The sequence below is a fragment of the Sparus aurata genome, chromosome 17 (assembly GCF_900880675.1).
Source record: "Sparus aurata chromosome 17, fSpaAur1.1, whole genome shotgun sequence".
Taxonomy (NCBI): domain Eukaryota; kingdom Metazoa; phylum Chordata; class Actinopteri; order Spariformes; family Sparidae; genus Sparus; species Sparus aurata.
In genome coordinates, this window is record NC_044203.1 from 14,998,597 (window position 1) to 15,017,075 (window position 18,479).

An 18,479-nucleotide genomic window follows, 5' to 3' on the forward strand; every position below is an offset into this window, starting at 1 on the left:
AACAAGCTGCCGAACAAGTCGACAGATTGTTGCACGTTAACCTGCACGATATAGAAAACACAGTAGCATTATTTTTCAGACTTGTGTAACTGAGCACCAACAGCCCATTTGCTAACATTATTGGTGCCAACCCAAGCTCCACTGCTCGTCTGGCACCATGCACTATTTTAGGTCCTCTTACTTCATCATGTGTGAAGAAGTTCTCATCTAGCGAGCTAAACTGTGACAGGACACTCTGAACAGTACTCGACTTAAAGTTTGGAAGTAGAGGACAAAAGGGTGGAGGGATGACGGAGGAGCACTTGTGACAGACAGTAAGATAAACACTGACATACAGAGATAGGCGGACCAGTGGGGAGATAATGAAACGCAGACTGGAGCAGCAGAGACAGGGCGTGGGGATCCAGCCATACCATAGAGCACAGTGCGCTACAGGACATCCAGTCCAAGTACAGTAAATCCAGCAAAATCTGGCAACCAGTGATCAAATCAGCGTTCCCACACTAGAAGGACTGGGGCAGTTATGAGAACACAGTGTCCAAGTATAAACACATAGCAGCGCTCTCTATTGCACTACTGAGGACAGACTGTCCAGAACCCGGACTGAGAAAATTAATGGATATACCAGCTAACTGACTTACATTCAAGGCTTCTTATAGCTCTTTCCATTGCACGACATGGATTACACAGGCCAAGCTCAGAGTATTTTCTTAAGCGCAGTGTGGTTGTAATACCTGCATTTTGGCCAGTTGCCTGTACGTGGAAAGATGTATGCAGCTTTAGAGTTCCATAAAACCCAGATTATGTTTGCAGTAATCCTGAGCAGGAACAGGAAGTCACTGTTTTTAAGGATATGTTCCCATCTGGCCACACTTTAACACATACCACACCGGACTGGAGCTGGATGGCAGCCTCCCAGTTCTGGCTTTCTTAATCATCCTGCCGCTTCAGAACTAACCAACTGCATTCATTCAGATTTGGCCTTGAATCTTTCAGGCTCGCTAGAACGACAGCTTGAACAAATACCGCTGCAGAAGTTTCCCAGAATACTTCTGCAGCAACACCTGGACGCTATGAAAAATACATTCATTTAGGAGGTGCACTGTGTGAGAATTGGCCGCCTTGCTCCAAACAAATGGGGAGCAGCTTCGTCATCAGAGTAGCTGCTAAATGCTGATAACTTCAGCTGCTGTTAGCTACTTAGCTCAGTTAGCCGTGCAGCTAGCGGTCTGATTAGCAGACTCTGGCTAGACTGGGCGCTTGGGGCACCGGGGGAGTGATGGTGCTGTTTACTACTGGATGTTCATCCTACAAAGCAGGCAGGGGCTAGCTGGTTAGCATGCTAACTTCAATAGATGATCATTTTATTACATTTTCTTAATGTTTAAGACAAAAATTCTTACATATTGCACCTTAATTGCACTTTAATTATGTTACAGATTTTCCCCTTTAAGAATGCACAGCCATGAAGACGCGCTGCAGAGAGGAGGGCTCTGAGAGGACAAACGTAGAGGGCCAGGAGGGAGAGGAGAGCAGAGGAAAGTGAGGCAATTGGGAATCATATGGCTGTGTCAAACAGCTTGCCCAGAGATTCCTGACAGCCCAGCGCTGCGTCCTCATGCCTCCTTCACCGAGGCCAAGAAGTGAGGTAAGGAGGAACAGAGGGACAGGAGTATGGGAGTCTGTCAGAGAGCGCCCGGAGGTTGGAAAATTCAGTAAACTAAATAGAGAAACTTCTCACCGGCATCCCGGCTCACTGGACTGGATGTTTTGAGGGCAGGGAGAGACAGAACTATGGAGACAGAAACAAAATAAGAGGGCACAAAGCAGAGCACATATGGCTGAAATGTTTATGGTTAGAGGTCTTGGCGAGTGGGCTGGGAGCAATAATTTACCTGCTAACCATCCCACTTGTCCACCGATCTGAACCACTCAAGGGAGGAATACATGTTAGACTGCTCCACATGCCTCCAGAGCAGGACCCTAGTAGCACATGTGTGTGATGAGACGGCTCCCCGGGAGGGTTCTTTTTCTTTTTTTCTTTGTTTTTTCTAGTGGAAAGGTGCTGAATTGAATTTCCACTGAGGAACAACCACAATGAGACATACTTTCCATTGCCATCAACAATGGATAGACACTGCCAATGCTGTAAATAGTTTACAGAACTCGCAAAGACAAACGGGCCGACGTGAGCGCAAACACACAAACACACAAACACACATGCATCTTAAAAAACAAGTATGCCCATATGCACGGATGGATGCACAGCACACTTGCACAAGTTTACACAAGTGTGTGCACAGTGTGTGCGCACGGTAAACACACAGAAGGAATTCAATTTTCCACAACTCTTTCTCAGCATTGCTCCTCCGTTGCATAAGTTTGGTGGTGCGTGGAAAACAAAACAGTAAAAACTTTGCTTTTTCCTCGATCGCTCTTCCTTTACAGCCGTGTTTAGATTTTAGTGCATTCTGAGCAGATGTATGGCAGAGTTTCAACACGTGATGTAAAGATGATGTAAAGGTCATTAAAAATTGGCCAAAAAAATCTTGTGTTAAGGGTGTACAATGCAGTTTTTGGGAAGAAATTTCAATCAGAGGAGAAAATCTTTTATTCATTTGAACAAACTAAATAAACAAACTCTCTCTGTTTTCATGACTGAATAAACTGAATACACAAACTGACCCAAAAGGACAACACAGTTTCATACTGTCTTACTTTGTTTATATCTGGCGGACCCTGCCACCCTGTTCTGGGGACCTTATTTCCCTCTGAGGACAGCTTACTTATTCACTTATAGAAATAACAAATATTTCTGAGCTCCTCATCATTAAAGTAAATATTACCTTTCTGAAGATTCTGCATTCATTTTCCAAAACTACATATTGCACCTTCAACACAAACAAACATCTCATTGTAAAATGAAAATGAGAGTACATCCAAAAATAAACTTGAAATGTTCTATTTATATTACACAAGCAGGATGATTTATTTGAGGTTTAATTGTGTAGTTTAAAGACACAAATAAATGTATTCCTGCTCTTTAAAGGCACAAACTGAAAATAGGAAACATGATTGCTCTGATGTGGGATAACTGTAATCAATGCCAAAGGCAGATCTGGCACCTCCAAAAAAACTGCAGTGGCTCAAAAAAGCAAATATGGTCTGACCTGCACCCATTTTTTTTACAGATCTCTAAGTCACACCTTCTTCCCGTCTGATTCCTGTATGTACCTCTGCTGCTAATCTCCACCTCCCCCCTGCATCCCCCTTCAATCCCCCCTTTCTCCGCTTCCTGGTCCATAATGCACTCTTAACAGGCCGTCTGGGAATTCAAAAGCCAACAACATTCCCGTCCCGTGTAGGTCTCCCAGTCCAATAAATTGGTTTCTGAATATTTACCAGACACGCCTGTTTTACTTATACAGAGCCAAAGTTATGTCACAGCTAGTAATTCAACGCAAAACTCATAACCACTTAGTAAGACATTAATCTTTGACCTATTTACCGTATGAACTCAGATTTATAATGCAGTGTTGAATTCATGTCGCAGCTAGTAATTCAATCCAATCATTCCCACAGAGAAAGAAACAACTTTCCCACTCGTGAAGACCAGGGTGAAACTCAACCTTTTCTGGGCTCAGTCCTACATTAAATATTTAGAGCTTTATTTATGTCAGAGATGGTAATTCAAAGCCACAGCTTCCCAACTCTTAAAGCATTTACTGGCTGCCACAGGTTGATCAATTCATCAAGCGCTTCATGAGCTGACGCCGGAGAAACTCACACTCGCATGCTGGCAAGAGACGACTCCACAGGAACTGCAAGCGTATGATCCCACACCATAAGAGCCATGACCAGAACAGGCCAGGATCATAGCCAGGAGGCATATTTATGAGAAATAGCCCGCCCTCACATTACTGTAAGCTGGAATGTTACTGTAACCAGCACTGGCTGGCCCCATGTGAAGATCATTAAAAGTGATGATGGAGGGACTCTGGTTCCAGGAACAGACGGACCGATCTCTAAATCTCTGTCAACAAATGAACACACAAATTCAAACAGGCTCACAGAAATGCAGCCATGTGTGCAGGTAAACCAACACACACACACACACACACACACACACACACACACACACACACACACAGTCACACAGCTCCTCATCAGTCTTTTTTTTCTCTCCCCTCAAACAAAGCCACAAACCCTCCCCTGAGCACACATGCACTGTACAGCAACAGTGCTATCACATGCAAGCAATCAACAGTCGTCAGATGAGCTAAACATGGTGCAGACATACAGCGGGGGGAGAGAGAATTCCTAAACCCTTATGTCCAACACGCAGCTGACCACTACACACAGCTGATTTACGATATTCAAAATCCTGCATGGTTCAAAACAAGCCGCTTGAGTCACGCATGTCTCAGCTATCAACATAAAAGTAAATCAAAATCAGCTGACTTCTCATGTCCTGTTTTTCAGAGCAAAAAAAAAAATAAGCATCTGACATGGTTTCTCATACCATATGAAGATTATGTTTTGTACCAAATGCAGCCGCACCAAATTATAAAGCAGAGTAAGATATTAAACCCACAAGAGCCCCGCTGGGAGACGTTATATAGTGTTTTTGCTCTGGATACCTGAAAAGCGAAACATATCTGTAAAGTCTCTGCAGTGTGTTTTTTCATGGGGGCTGACTTACATAGTTGCCAGTGGAGGGTTCTCCGGGAGGTAGGGAGCCAGGGCTGAGGACAGGAGAGCTGGCTGGACTGCAGAGCTCGGGGAAAGGGTTTGGGATGGCTGGGAGAGACGATGTCCTCAGCTGCTGCTCCGCTTCCTGCAGCCTCCTGGACAAGGGGAAGAGGACAAAAGAACATTCATTACAAAAATATGACCCGAAAGTCTTAGGGCTCGACCTGGAACACCCCCTCGAAAAAGTGAGGTGGGAGAACTTTGAAAAGAGAGCTGCTGACACATGTGAAATGTGCGCAGGAGGGAGAGTCAGAGTTAATAAAGCGCTGCTGTACAGTATCCAACCTCATGTCTGTTTCCATCTGATCTACCCATAATGAAGAGGAAATCACAGACCCCCGCAGCCTGCTAGCTAGTTTTCTGCAATATTTATCGCGCATCAATATTGAATCAAGACATCACTTTAAAGCAGTGTTTTAAATTAGCCGCATATACTGTAGGACTGTGGCCTGGGAGGGGAATGTTGATTTGACAGCTGATCATCAACTTTTCAGGATCCAGTCTTCCTCCCTTTTTTTTTTGGTAATTGGCAGGTCAGTTTGTGAAACTCTAGCGGGGTGGGTAGCTCCGAGAATCACAGCAGAAGACTCTTTCTCTCTGTCTCTATTAAATTCTGTCTCTCTGTAGAAACCCAGCGAGTTCAAAAGGGAACGGGCCTTTTGATGTTGTCCCATCTGAGCTTGAGAACAGGGTTATTCAGAGGTCAGCCCTGAATAATAAGAACTTCAGGGCCTGAATCTGTGCATGTTTGTGTGTGTGTGTGTGTGTGTGTGAGAGTGTGTGTGTGTGTGAGAGAGAGAGAGTGAGAGAGAGAGAGAGAGCTCATAAGACAGAATACTCCTGATCATCCCTCCCTCCCTGCCATGCACTCTTAAAGGTGCTTCTGTTGCACCGGTGTGTATGTGCAGGGGCGAGCGCAGCCACTTTTAATGCATACAGTAACAGCTTTAAGAAGGACTCTGGTTATTACGCTTCAAATTGAGAGAGACATTTGCACTAAAACAAATGAGAATCTTTACCTTTCTCCTCATGCTGATGCCGTTTGAGACAAAGAGGGTGTGACAAGGAGGAACGGGTCATTTAAGGGCTAAAGATAGGGAGCGGGGAGGAAACGTTGCGCCCGATTATCGAGAGGGTGCGGAGGGATGACAGTGTACAGTGAGAGGCTTCTTTTCCAGCGCGGAAGGAAAAAAGGTCGGGAGCTCTGCTGCACGTGTGCATGTGGCTATACATGTGCAATAATAAGCTGGAAGGAGTTAGCTCAGAGCTTACACCGCCGTACTTCTGTTTGCCCGAATACACCTGATGAATGCACTCATTGGTACAAAATATGCCTTCAACCGTGAACACTCTGCTACTTCATTTTTCCTTTCTCTATAGATTAAAGGTGCAATTTGAATGAATTGGCAACCTTTCAAATTCATACTCAAAACAAATGGAGGGCAGCATATGACCAGAGTACCCGCTAACTGCTGTTAACTGTAGCTGCCATTAGCTTGTAAGCTTAGTGAGCTGCACAGCTAGCAGTCCTATGAGTCAGTGTCAAAAGTGGTACTCGACAGGAAGGGCCGATGATAGCTGGTTAGCATGATAACCAGAGACGTATTTGACAGAAGGTCCAAACTGTTATTTCTTCTCAGTCTGTCAATAATTTTAGTTAATTAAGTAAAATTCCTTCAAATTGCATCTTTAATCTGTCATTTCTTTTTTTGTTTGTTATTCCATCATTCCTTTGCTCTTTAAAGGACCCAATTTGTGCTCATTTTCAGGTTCATAATTTTATTTTGGGTGAGTTCTAAAATAGTTTGACATGATTGAACACATCACTTTTCTCATTCTGTCCAGTGCCTTAACACTGCATTCTCTGTCTGAGATGCTCTGCTGTTGCTCCTACATTAAGGGTCTCCCCTCCCAAAGTACCCAGTCTGCTCTGATTGGTCAGCTCGCACACGTCTGAGCCAGCACTGCTAACAACAACATTGGAGCTTTGCTAAATCAATTCTCATGTGCCAAACTAGCCGCTACGCATACATTATGCAAATGTGACACATTGGAGACGCAGTGTGATGTCACAAAGTCAGAGAATTGACTACTAACAAGGTATTTCAGGAGCAGTGGGGAAGGGGAGCATCTGTTCGTGCAGACTTTTTAATTTTCAATTTAATTTCTATGCACAAGAACCTATATAAACACTTGGGGCCCTTGTCGTTGATTCATAGTTGTTTCCCTGCTCTGAAGGGCACTCTCCAATTCCACTATGCCACTGCAGCCAAATATATGTTTATTTCACCTACTTTCCACTAACTGGACAGCTCCCTCTAGGGTTACATCTAGGCCTGCCATACAGCAGCCTATGAACTGCCAAAGTGGGCAAAGAAATACAATAACAATCAATGAAGGATCTGCATATGAGGTGGGAACACCTACCTGACAGCGAGGATGTGCATGGGTTGTGACCGTCGGAGGCCACTTTGAGGTGAGACCGCAGACGAGGAGGAGGGCAGCTCGGGCGAGACGTGGCTTTGACCATGCCGAGGCTGGTTGTGTTGCGTGTGATGATGGTGCTGGTGTGAGGAAGAGGCCTGTCCATTGTGCAGCAGTGGGGTGGACTCTGTCTGCTGACCGCTGCAGGTGGAGTACAGGCTCTCCAGCGAAGAGTTCATATCATTCACCAGGGCCTCTAGATCAACGTCATCCTCTGGAGGAGAGAGACAGAAAGGAAGATAACGCTGACTGATGTTCATGAGAGCAGTGTTGCAAAGTACCTAATTACCCAAAAGACATATTTGAGTAAAAGGTCAGATATTGTGGTGAAGTACTAGTTTGGTAACTGGAAAGTCAACCATACAAATTATACTTGGGTCTTAAAAGTCCTAAAGCATCTGAGCATCATATGCATCCAATCAAATGTACCAATTATCAAGAGCCCAACAATACAGTACTATGGGGTACAAAAATTCTGATATTCACACATCGACGGATATTCTTTTATACACAAAATAAATTCACTAATACACATGTTTGTAAATATTTCTTAAAGGTGGTTATCAACCACCTGTAACAAAGATATCTATGTATGTAACGGAGGAAGGATATCATACAATTTAACAATAAACTTTTCGTAACTCGCAAAATATAACTTGATTCATGTGCTGGAACAGTAAGCTTCACTTGGAATGTATTCATTATAAATGACCCCAAGCATCAAGTTTTCATATCAGCACATACTGAACAACATATACACCATGTGCGGACCATTTTGGTTGGACTTTAGATATGATATTCAGCATTTTCTTATTATCGGAATAATTGGATATATATCTCTATCTATCTGGATACTGATGATACAATTAAGGTAAAATGTGCTACATAGGCTCTGGTGCAGCATGCCATAGGTGAAGAAACTCGTAACTAAAGTAAAAAATGTATTGTAGTGGAGTTGAAAGTACAATATTAGCCTTCCAAATGCTATGGAGATATTCAAGTAAAGCACCTCAAAGTATACTCAAGTAGACTACATGAGTAAATATACATAGTCACATTCCATCACTGATGAAGAATGCAAGAATCACGAGTAGTAAAGAGAAGAAGGTATCAAGCTGAAAAAACATCACTAAAGCTGGACAGAAATCCAAACCAATACAGGCAATAAAACACAATAAAAGAAAAAATGAAAGTCCTACGAGCCTGATGCTTTTGGTTTCAAATAGTTGAGGCACACAAAAAAAAGAAGTAAAGACTGTGGATATTGTTGGGACTTTCCGTTTTTCTATTTCAGTTTCTCTATCATTTCATTGTGGCCAGGATTTGAACCCGTGACCTCACTTTGCACCACCTTAATTCCAAGTAATACTAAAAAGAAAAGGGAAAAAAAAACACTGGCATGCACAAAGCACAAGAGCATGCGCATGCACACGCACACACACACACACACGCACTCACACACAGACGTGCACACACACGCAACACACTGGTAACCAGTTCTGCCAGCGCTCAATCAGCAGGACTATCTTGACGCCGTACATTGTGAGCCAAATCTCCAGGGATAACAGGTACAGGCACAAACCTGCCTCTCACACTCTCACCGCGGGGGTTCACAGCACAGGCATCGCACTGCAAGCATCTGCTCTGTTTCCCTGTATGTATCAGGCATTCTGCTTTTAAAGGGTCTTTAAAAGAAGGACGTGTGTGTGTGTGTGTGTGTGTGTGTGTGGGGTGTGGGGGGGGGGGGGGGGGCTATCCTCAAAGCCCCCATGAGAACCTCTAGGCACATTTAAATTCATGAAGTGAATTTTTCAACTGTCTCTCTGGCAGAGTGTTGAATCAAAGTTCGAAGAGAGCCCAATCGAAGGGAAGCTCTCTCCCTAATTGCTTCATGCTGTGAAAGTTTTATCGTTTGGGTAAACTGGCTGCCAAACTTTGCTCTTTCTAAATTATAATCTGCAGTGGTGACTCCTCTCCTTGTGATTAATAATTCTTCATTATGAAAAAGAAATCGAGCTCATGAATTAATCATCAAACATCTCTGTCCAGATCCCTGGACCGTACTGTAGAGCACATGTGAGCCACTAGGGGGAGACAAGCTCTAATTGTGCAGGGAAGGAAGCCTCAGATGAACGGGGGTTCATGTGAGGGAAACAGACATCTGGACAGTAGATAAAGAAAGTCACTTTGATATTTACAGTAGAGGACAGAGAACCATCTGACCAGAAACAATGTTGATGTACATTTGAATTTTAAGTTTCATTGTAATCGAGTTCTATTCTCTATTTCTAATCTGACTGTGGTCGTATGCAGTAAGCAGGTGGTACATGTTAGCCTCGTACAACTCTGACATTATGATTCAGTAACGTTTTATCTTAGTTTACCTTTAATACGATTCCAGAGATTAGGGCTGCAGCTATTGGTTAGTTTTCTTGATTGATCTATTTGTTTCTAAATAAGTCAGAAAATGGGGGAAAATTAGCCATAGTTTTTTCAAAAGATTAAATCTGAGAATTCTGACTTTTGATTTTACCGATTCATGGATTATCAAAATGGTTGGCGGTATTTAATAGTTGACAACTAGTCGATGAATCAATTAATTGCTGCAGCTCTCACTATACGTGCCCTCTTTTTCTTATTTGTATTGCTTTTGGAATAGCTTGCATAGTTGAAAACTCTGCTTCCCTTAAACTAAATAAGAAACAGAGATGATAACATTTACTAAGCTGCAGCACACAAAAAAACTCCAGTCACGTGCACATGCATGAATGAATGAATGTATGAATGAAGGAATGAATTAATGAAGGAATTAATGAATGAATGAATTAAAATTGAGTCCTGCTGTCACGACTCCACGGCTTAAAATGTGCCCTGACTCATATAACTTGACACAGCTCAGGGTGCAGGACAGCTGACAGCTGGATCATGTGAGGTGGTGCGAGGGTCATGCCACTTAGTGAACTAAAAGTCCCACTGCTCTGTCTCTCTGCTGACACTGGAAAAAAAACAGCAGCTTGATTGATGTGAAGTTTTAAAAGCACTGGCATCAAAGTGAGCCACTCAGCCTGGCACGGAAACAGTTTCCTTCCCTTTCCACAAAAAAAAAAAAAAAAAAAAAACTTCCAGAGGGAACAACAACAGCAGCAGCAGCAGCAGCAGGTCAGCAGGCTGGTAAACATCCCCATCACTGCAACGTAGCAGCGTGGCTCTGTGTCCAGCACTGATGCTACAAGCTAACTGCTAAAACTAAAGCGTCGCCTATGAGGAGCTTTTCTTGAAAACATGTTAGGTAGCAGTATCACAGGTGCCAGTGAATCACGGGTGGTTAATCTGTAGGTATTAATAGTGACAGGTAAGCTGGAGCAGCTACTTATAGATAGCTTGAAGAGCTAAAGAGCTATATACCACAGGAACACAGGGTGCATGCAAGTCTATACACAAGGCTAAGGTCGAGGCAAGACACCTGTAGCACATCTAGATAGAGCAACAGGACCTGCATTTATATTATCATTATAGATCAAAAACCTTTTTAATGATATAAAAAGTCGGTCAAACAAATGCTCAACCAACGCTGAGTTAAACGCCAAAAGTGACTTTTATCCAGGACACTTCATCTGCTCGTCATCCATCATTCTCACTAGGTGAGACATGTGCCCTCAGGCTAGAGAGACAAATGTTTTCTCATACATCTGACCTAGTTTGGCCTCAGGAGGGAAATGGCAGAGCTGTTTGGATACAAAGAAACACGACCCATAACGTCCTGCATAGATGTAGCAAGTCTGCGTCACAATGATGCAGTCGCCTATGCATGTCACAATCAGACAAACAGAGGCATGCGTCATGCACCTGGGTGTAAGGCAGATGCTGATGACACAGACAGCATGCCGGCACGCACCCACGCACACACACACACACACACACACACACACACACACACGATTGAAACCAATGGACGTTTGGACCAGGGAGCAAACTGTGGTTGTTCCTTCTTTGAAATGGAGTACAGAAAATAGAAGTTACACCAGATACTTGGCACTGGCAAGGACAAGAGACATAAACACATTTATTTATGCCCAGCACACACTCAGCGGTCACAGCACGTCTGGCCTTACAATATTACAGCCATTAATTAGATCCTCCCCGAGTGTCAGAGGGGCTCGAGCAGCAGGGAGCACACAGAGCTACAGATGCACTCAGAGCTGTTGACAATTTGCAGCTGTGACCAGGGCCGCAAAATTACAGGAATATTCAAAGTGGGCATTTTCAGTGGGGATTAATGGGAGTTTATGTAAACATTTTGCCTTTAAAATGACTTCATTACCAAGTTGCCCAATATTGTATTGTTCATCAACAATTTTGCTTATGATTGTGATGTTTTTTTTATTCAGTCATTGCGGTGGAGAGGAGGTCATGTGGCTCGGGCATCACTCGGCTACGCCCCAGCCTGCTCTGTTGTCCTCCTGGAGCCACACCTTTCACATGTGTTTTATAATCTATCAGATATGTTGTCATTGTGATCTAGGATTTTGTTGGTCCTTTCTGTACACACAACGTTTACTGCATGTGCGTGCTACCAAGGAGAGGGACCCCTGCTCCTCCGGTGGATTGTTCCATTTTTTTTCCCCTGGGCTTTTTTGATGGCGTTGCTTTTCCTCGAATTGAGGTTGGTGCACACGGTGCGGATTGTAAATCCCACTGAGGCAATGTGATTTGTGATTTTGGGCTTTATAAATAAAATTTACTTTCATGATTCCTTGCATTATTTGAAGAATCTTTAAAGTTGCATGTAACATGTAACAGTGAAAAACCTTTCCTTTATCATCTGTCCCATAGCTACCCAGTCGTGCTTATCTTTTACACTTGTGCCTAAACTCTTTCGGTTCATAGCCACGTATAAAACTCTGCTGGGTCCGAGGACAACACTGGCGTTATTGTTCCGATTTCCTCGTGGTTCAATTACGTCTTTCCTCCTCTGACATGTTTAACTCCCTCCCTCCTTTTCTGAGAACCTATAACTGATTGTCATTAGGGGTAAAAATAGCCAAAGCTTTCTCTATTGTCTGAGCCACACTAAATACAGTATTAACCAACTGTAAAACTACTTGTGTCTGTTAGGAATCTGCATAAAATTTGTTCTGAGTGTTTCTGATCATTAGAGAGAATCACGGTCAAAACAGGACCATTGTTGTTGATGGCAGATCCATATGGCTCTTTCTTTCTCCTCAACCCAGGAATGTAGTGTATGCATTTTTATTCATTCCTGTGAGTTAATAACAAAGAGGAGGGGAATGTAAGGGGTATATAGTACATCAATTGAGCACACACACACACACACGAGACACGGGAGGGGGGATGAACAGCCTCTGAATGCAAGCCCAGCAGAGGGGCTTCCATTCAGAGGGATCAGTGGGAGTATTGAGAGAACGGGTCTAAACTGTAAAGCGTGGCTCTGCACTGGGGACCACAATACCTCTGGTGACAGAACACACACACACCCACCAAGGGTCAGGGCTCATGATGCGGAGGGAGAGTGGGCGGGTCGGAGGGAAACGGGAGAAGCGAGGGAAAACAGAGATGAGCAGGAGGGACACCGAGGGATGGAGAGACAGGCAACTACAGAAGGGAGAAGGGTGAGAGGGAGCAGCGCGGCAGCCCCCCCCCCACGCGCTGTGTGTAGGGCACCAAGTGCTGAGGGGGCACCAACAATAGCCTAATGAAAAAGGATCATAGTCATAATAATTATAATGCTGATATTATTTCAGTATAGAAATATTAGGCACTTTTTAGGCATGTACATCACAAAACAGGCCGAACACTATAAGGGAGAGTCAGACGAGGGGTATTCAGTTGGTAGTAATAAGCAACCCCACAGCTAGATGCCACTAAAGTTTATATACTGGCTCTTTAACAGCAAAAAATCAAGGGAGATTGTCTTTTTTAAGAGACAGTTGCGTGTTTGTTTTGGGGAAAAATGGGCCGTTGGAGAAGCGGGTATTCGGTCAAGAGGTACATTTTCTGGACTATTGGGTTTTGGAATAATCGACCGTCGGAACAATGGGCAGACTCCTCTTTTTTGTGTTAAGTGCTTATTAATGTTTGCAAACTAACACGCTAAACTAAGATGGTGAACATGGCTAAAATGCCTGCTACACATTAGCTTGTTAACACTGTCATTGTGAAGATGCATGCTATTGTTAGCATATACTGATAGTACAACTGTGTCAGCCTCACAGAGCATGGCTACAGACCTAATCGGGCTCACCTGAATAGTAAAAGCAGATTAATGCAAAACTGCTGCAGACTCTATAATTGTGTTCCAATATCATCTATTATGTCTTGTGTGTGCGAAAAAGAGTGAAGCCTGAACAGTGTAATGAAGCGACAGACACTTCTGCTTTCACATCACCTTGCAATCTGCGCACACCCCACCCTTCCTTAACCCCCCGTTAAAGAGCCCCATTCTCTTCAGGAATGCGGCCCCTCGCTGTTCCTGAGAGAAAGTGTGCGTCTGTGCGCGCACGTGTGTGTGTGCCTGCACGTGTATGACCATGCGTGTGTGCCCATGGCATGTCACGCTCCCTCTATAAAAGGCATAACTGGAATAACTGGAGGTGGGAACTTCATTTCTAGGCCTGAGATCACGGCCGATCCCCCCTACGCAGAGCCACGCCGTCAGATAACTGCACTGCGTCGGCGCCATTGTTGGGATTTGTTGCCTAAGCAGCTGCGCGTCCATCTGAGACACCCCTCATCACACCACATATACAAATGCAGATAAATTCCCATATGCCTGTGAGACCTTGTCTGCTACAGCATGGAAAAGGGTGTTACTGCTTCACCTCAGATACCTTCATGCTAGTTTAAGACATTCTGAGATATTGGCCAGTGCTGTTGCTAAATAACCTCCATAAAGTCAGATGATTTTACGGCCCTTCAATAAAGTCCTGCATTTAGTCATGGATGTAATGTTATACCAGTAAAAAAGAAGATAAAGTCCCAGGACTCAGAACTAAAGGATCACAGGCTCTTCAATGTTTTCCTTATCCTGAATATAATAAATAGATAAACTACTCCCTTGTCATGGCGCGATCTCACTCCCAGGAGCTGCCAGACTTTAAATATGCTTCTTAATACAGGGTTTTGTTTGGAGCTTTCAGCCACAATATTTGAGTTGAAACAGAGCTCGTGTTATCGTATAAACAAAATGAGCGAGATAAAATGTGAAAAACTCAAACCCATTTATTCGACATATGTTTGAACTTTAACTGAATTTGAATTGAAAGAGTGATCTGGCAGACCAAGTGACCAGATCTCTCACCTCCTCCTCTCTCCTGAGCCACTTGCGCGCCAGCCACAGGATGATCGATGCGTCATGTAGCGAATGAGATTTAAAATCCAGTTTTTAAAGCCCTAAACTTGAAGTGTTAATTTTCCGGTGACATTGTTATCAAATTTGAACTTTGACCACGTAAGACTGTATGATGTGGACCTACTGCGTTTTCTAGCTAATAGGGGCACTTAAAGGTCACCTGCAGGCTTATTTTTGCATTACGAAGATTTTGGCAAGACAAATAAAGAAATAATTCAGTGTGTTCAAACTTCTATAGATCGATGCCAGAACCACTTACAGAGCTTCTGACTGCTTGCGGGGGAAATCAGCTTATAACCTTTCATAAGAGCCCAAAACCATGCCTGTACTCCAAATGGTTCCACAACAGCTTTACTACTCAGAGCTAGACTAGCGAAGGCATTTCTGGTGATTTTACACACATTTCCAGGTATAAGAACAGGTTAAAGACACGCACATCGCTGCATCACACACTGGCAACACATGAGTTCAAAAAAAGCAGCATGGTGTGCACTTACAAGCTGACGCACACAGGATGAGGTCAGGCTGTCTCGACTACATAGGACACAGACTAATTAGGCAAATTGACACAGGGGCTGAGCCAAACTGGGTACAAGTTATACTTTCACTGTTGGTGGACTTTTGATGCTCCCTGTATAATTTACTGAGGGGAAGTACTGGATTTTGCTGTGCTGTGTGCTCTTGCTTTCTAATGTATTTGCGAGTACTGGTAGTTAAAAGAGGCTGGTACCTGTAGCAGTTTGTTTACAGGGTTTCATTTTGTCAGACTGGCTCTCAAGCTTAACAGTCAGCAACCGCTACAAGGTATGGTGAGGAGATGGAAGAATCATGAATGGCAGCGAATAAAAAAATGCAAGGGAATCCAAGTGTATTTTCGGAACATACTGTATTTCTGCACTTTTGGAGCCAACACTTTAGGCTTCTAAAGTACTGGTGCTGGCAGCTCAGATAAAGACGTAGAAGGAGTGAGGCAGGCTATAAAAAAGAAGGACATCATCAGAATGCTCGACATTTTTGTTTCTTTTCAGCTGCAGCCAAGACATCAGCTGTCTCAGGGACTGTAGAACATATCTCAGACGTATTGCTGTTGTGTCATTCGATGTTCTTGGTTTCGGAAAACTCTTGTGATGGTTTGCCTGTTGGGTCATGTCCGATCCCTCTCGCTTGTCGTCGTTTGCCGTTACGGCAGTTAGGCAGGCCGTGGCATTCTTGTTTTTCGCTCATCTCATAGGCCAGCCAACAGTCTACACATTCATTTAAAAAAAATGAAGATTCACCTAATTTCCAGTTCTATATATGGCCCTTCTGCGCACAGCAAGTTACATAACGGTACAGACAATGAACTGAAGCTATACGACTGATGTCACTCTGGTGTGTGGCTGGGGAAAACAACAAAGAGGGGACAGCGTTTGCACAGTGCAAGCCTGTGACATCGCATCAGTGAGAGACCAGAGAGGACTCGCATGTGTGCATGCGTGTTGTGCCACCGCTCGGGGCGGCGGCAATCATTTTTCTGGTTACTTAAAGACTGCATTCGGACGAGCCTAATTAAATTTAACTTAACTCCACGTGTTGGCAATGCCATGTGAGGTGACTTCAGTTTTTCTAGGAATCCAATAGTAGATTCCAGTCGCCTCAACAGCATCTCATCTCAGAACGTATTGCCAGGTCATGTTCAAACAAAGCTGTAATGTTCCTTTCAAAATTAATAGGTTTACGACTCGAGCTTTACAGCAAACACAGCAAGCAGCCGGTGGCTCTATTAAAGTCCTGTAAGAGCGAACAAGTGGGTTTACTGGAAAACAAGTTAAATCACGTCAGCAAGGATTATGATCCCACTAAAAACACCACCACAGGCACTGAGGCTGGATTCAAAATCTCAGATGCTTAAATGATACAGGCTTTTACTGGCAGTGTACTTGAAAGTTGTAGCTCTCTGGCCATAAATTGTCACCCATTACTTGAAAGATTAAAAAAAAAAAAAAAGTGAGATAGAAGACCAAAATCTTAATGGCCTACAAACTGTACTTCACTGTACTCACAAATCAGGATCCCAGCACATGTCTGGCCTAATCTACCGTACAAAAAGACCCTGGGTATCTGTCCAAAATATCATTATTCAGACAGTATAAACAAAAATGTGCCTTAGTTAAAGCCATCTCCATTCGTCTGCCTCTCCGCTCCCCCTGAGTTCCCTCCATCCTGGCTGATCCTGAAAAATGACAATGTAATTTCTGCTCCATTTATTTCCCATGCCAGAGCCAAGCGTTCTAATTCACTCGCTGAGTCCTCGCAGACTCCCCGCCCATACCTCCCATGCTGAGCCAATATTGTGCTTAAATCTCATGCTCCGATTGTCATGGACGAACCCTGTACGGCACAATTAGATAGACGGCATAATTATAATGGCACCCTGTGTCCATGCAGATCACCCTTTGAACTGCTGAAATGTTTACAGCGGAAGAGACCCAAATATATATTATCCCCCGCGCCCCACCCCGGGCCCAGTGGAGGATAATGAGCAGCGAGCCGCTCTCCACACTGTACTGAGCCAAGACACACACACACCAGATTCCCAGGTCATGTCTATGACCTTTTTGTATTCTCTCATGTATGAAAATAACTGGAGAATACACAGCAAGCTTAAGTTACACTAAGTGAATGTACAGTAATTCTCAATAGAATTCAATATCATATGACAAGTCCCACAACATAAAGTCAAATGTAATTCGATGTCAGAATATGAACAAGTATGCTCGTCCATGTCACACAACACCAGTGTAACTAAAGACACACACTTAAGACATATACGCACGCAGACCTGTCTGTGGTGAGAGACCAACCTTGATGGTTTGGAGAACTCCGATTGGCTGATTGCTGGAAGGCTGGACCAATGAGGTCAGCTTGTCTGTGATTGGAGGACCGGTCTATATTGTCCTGCTGAGAGAGAGAGGAGCAAGCAGAAAGAAAGAAAATGTTGTCACCACAGTTGGAAGTTTGTTAAAAGAGCCAAACCCTCAACCAACATGGTTAAAAGAAGACAAATCTGCATCTCTAAACCTCTAAAACAGCAGTAAAAACGAGAAATAAAATCCCAATACTTCCAGCTTGATTGATTAGTTTGTAGTTGATTTAAAGAAACCCAGTGCTAAAGAATTGTGTCACCCACATGTTATCATTCAAACGAAGCTCATTCAAATTGAATACAGTTTAAATGAAGATTTAAAATGGATTTGTTGCTCAAAGAGATGACATACAAGGGAAATGATGTATGTTTACTAAAAGTTAATATAGTGCGGTATAACCGACACCAGTTTTAGATATCACCAAGGAGTTATTTCAAATACAGACCAGGAAAATAAAAAAAGTAGTGTAAGTTCTTAAATTGAAGCTTATATGGCGAAGTTTCAGGAGCAGGACCACACCTCAACAGCGCCAACTTCCGATATTCCTATAAATAACCACCTGACCCTCTCCTCGTCTTCGCTCTCGTATTCTGCGCCCCTCCCTCCCACCCAATTTCTCTCTCCCTGTTTCTTCTTTCTTTCCTCTCCTTCGTAGGACCATGAGGGGGTCCGTTGCTGCCTGAGTGCGGCGGCGGATTCTCTACAGAGCTTTCCCACAACGCACTCGAAGAGCTCGAAGAACCAAGATCTTCAACGTTTCGTTTTCTCTTTCTTTCATAATAAATCGTTTAAACGTATCTTGCTGAAGGTGTGGTCCTTGCTAGTGAAGCGGCTGGCTGGAGAGGAAAATGAGACACGCTTGATTCAGATTTCTAATGTGGGCTGGCAGCAAGCAGTTGGTAATTACATTGCCTTAACATTTTTTAACTTATGTGATTATTTTAACATTTTTCTCCATTTGGATCCAA

The 18,479-nt window shown here is 43.6% G+C and overlaps 1 protein-coding gene across 4 annotated transcripts in view; it reads right to left on the reverse strand.

Moving 5' to 3' along the window:
• Window positions 1-18,479, reverse strand: part of grb10b (growth factor receptor-bound protein 10b) — a 75,025-nt gene that overhangs the window by 33,345 nt on the left and 23,201 nt on the right. For 2 of the 4 annotated variants that reach the window (XM_030394049.1, XM_030394047.1), the window contains exons 3-5: window positions 17,449-17,545; window positions 7,180-7,450; window positions 4,703-4,847 (exon numbers count right to left, since the gene is read on the reverse strand). In XM_030394049.1, the coding sequence (XP_030249909.1) occupies window positions 4,703-4,847; window positions 7,180-7,450; window positions 17,449-17,545 (513 nt within the window). The remainder of the gene's footprint in view (window positions 1-4,702; window positions 4,848-7,179; window positions 7,451-17,448; window positions 17,546-18,479) is intronic. The other 2 variants (XM_030394048.1, XM_030394050.1) reach the window with 2 other exon arrangements.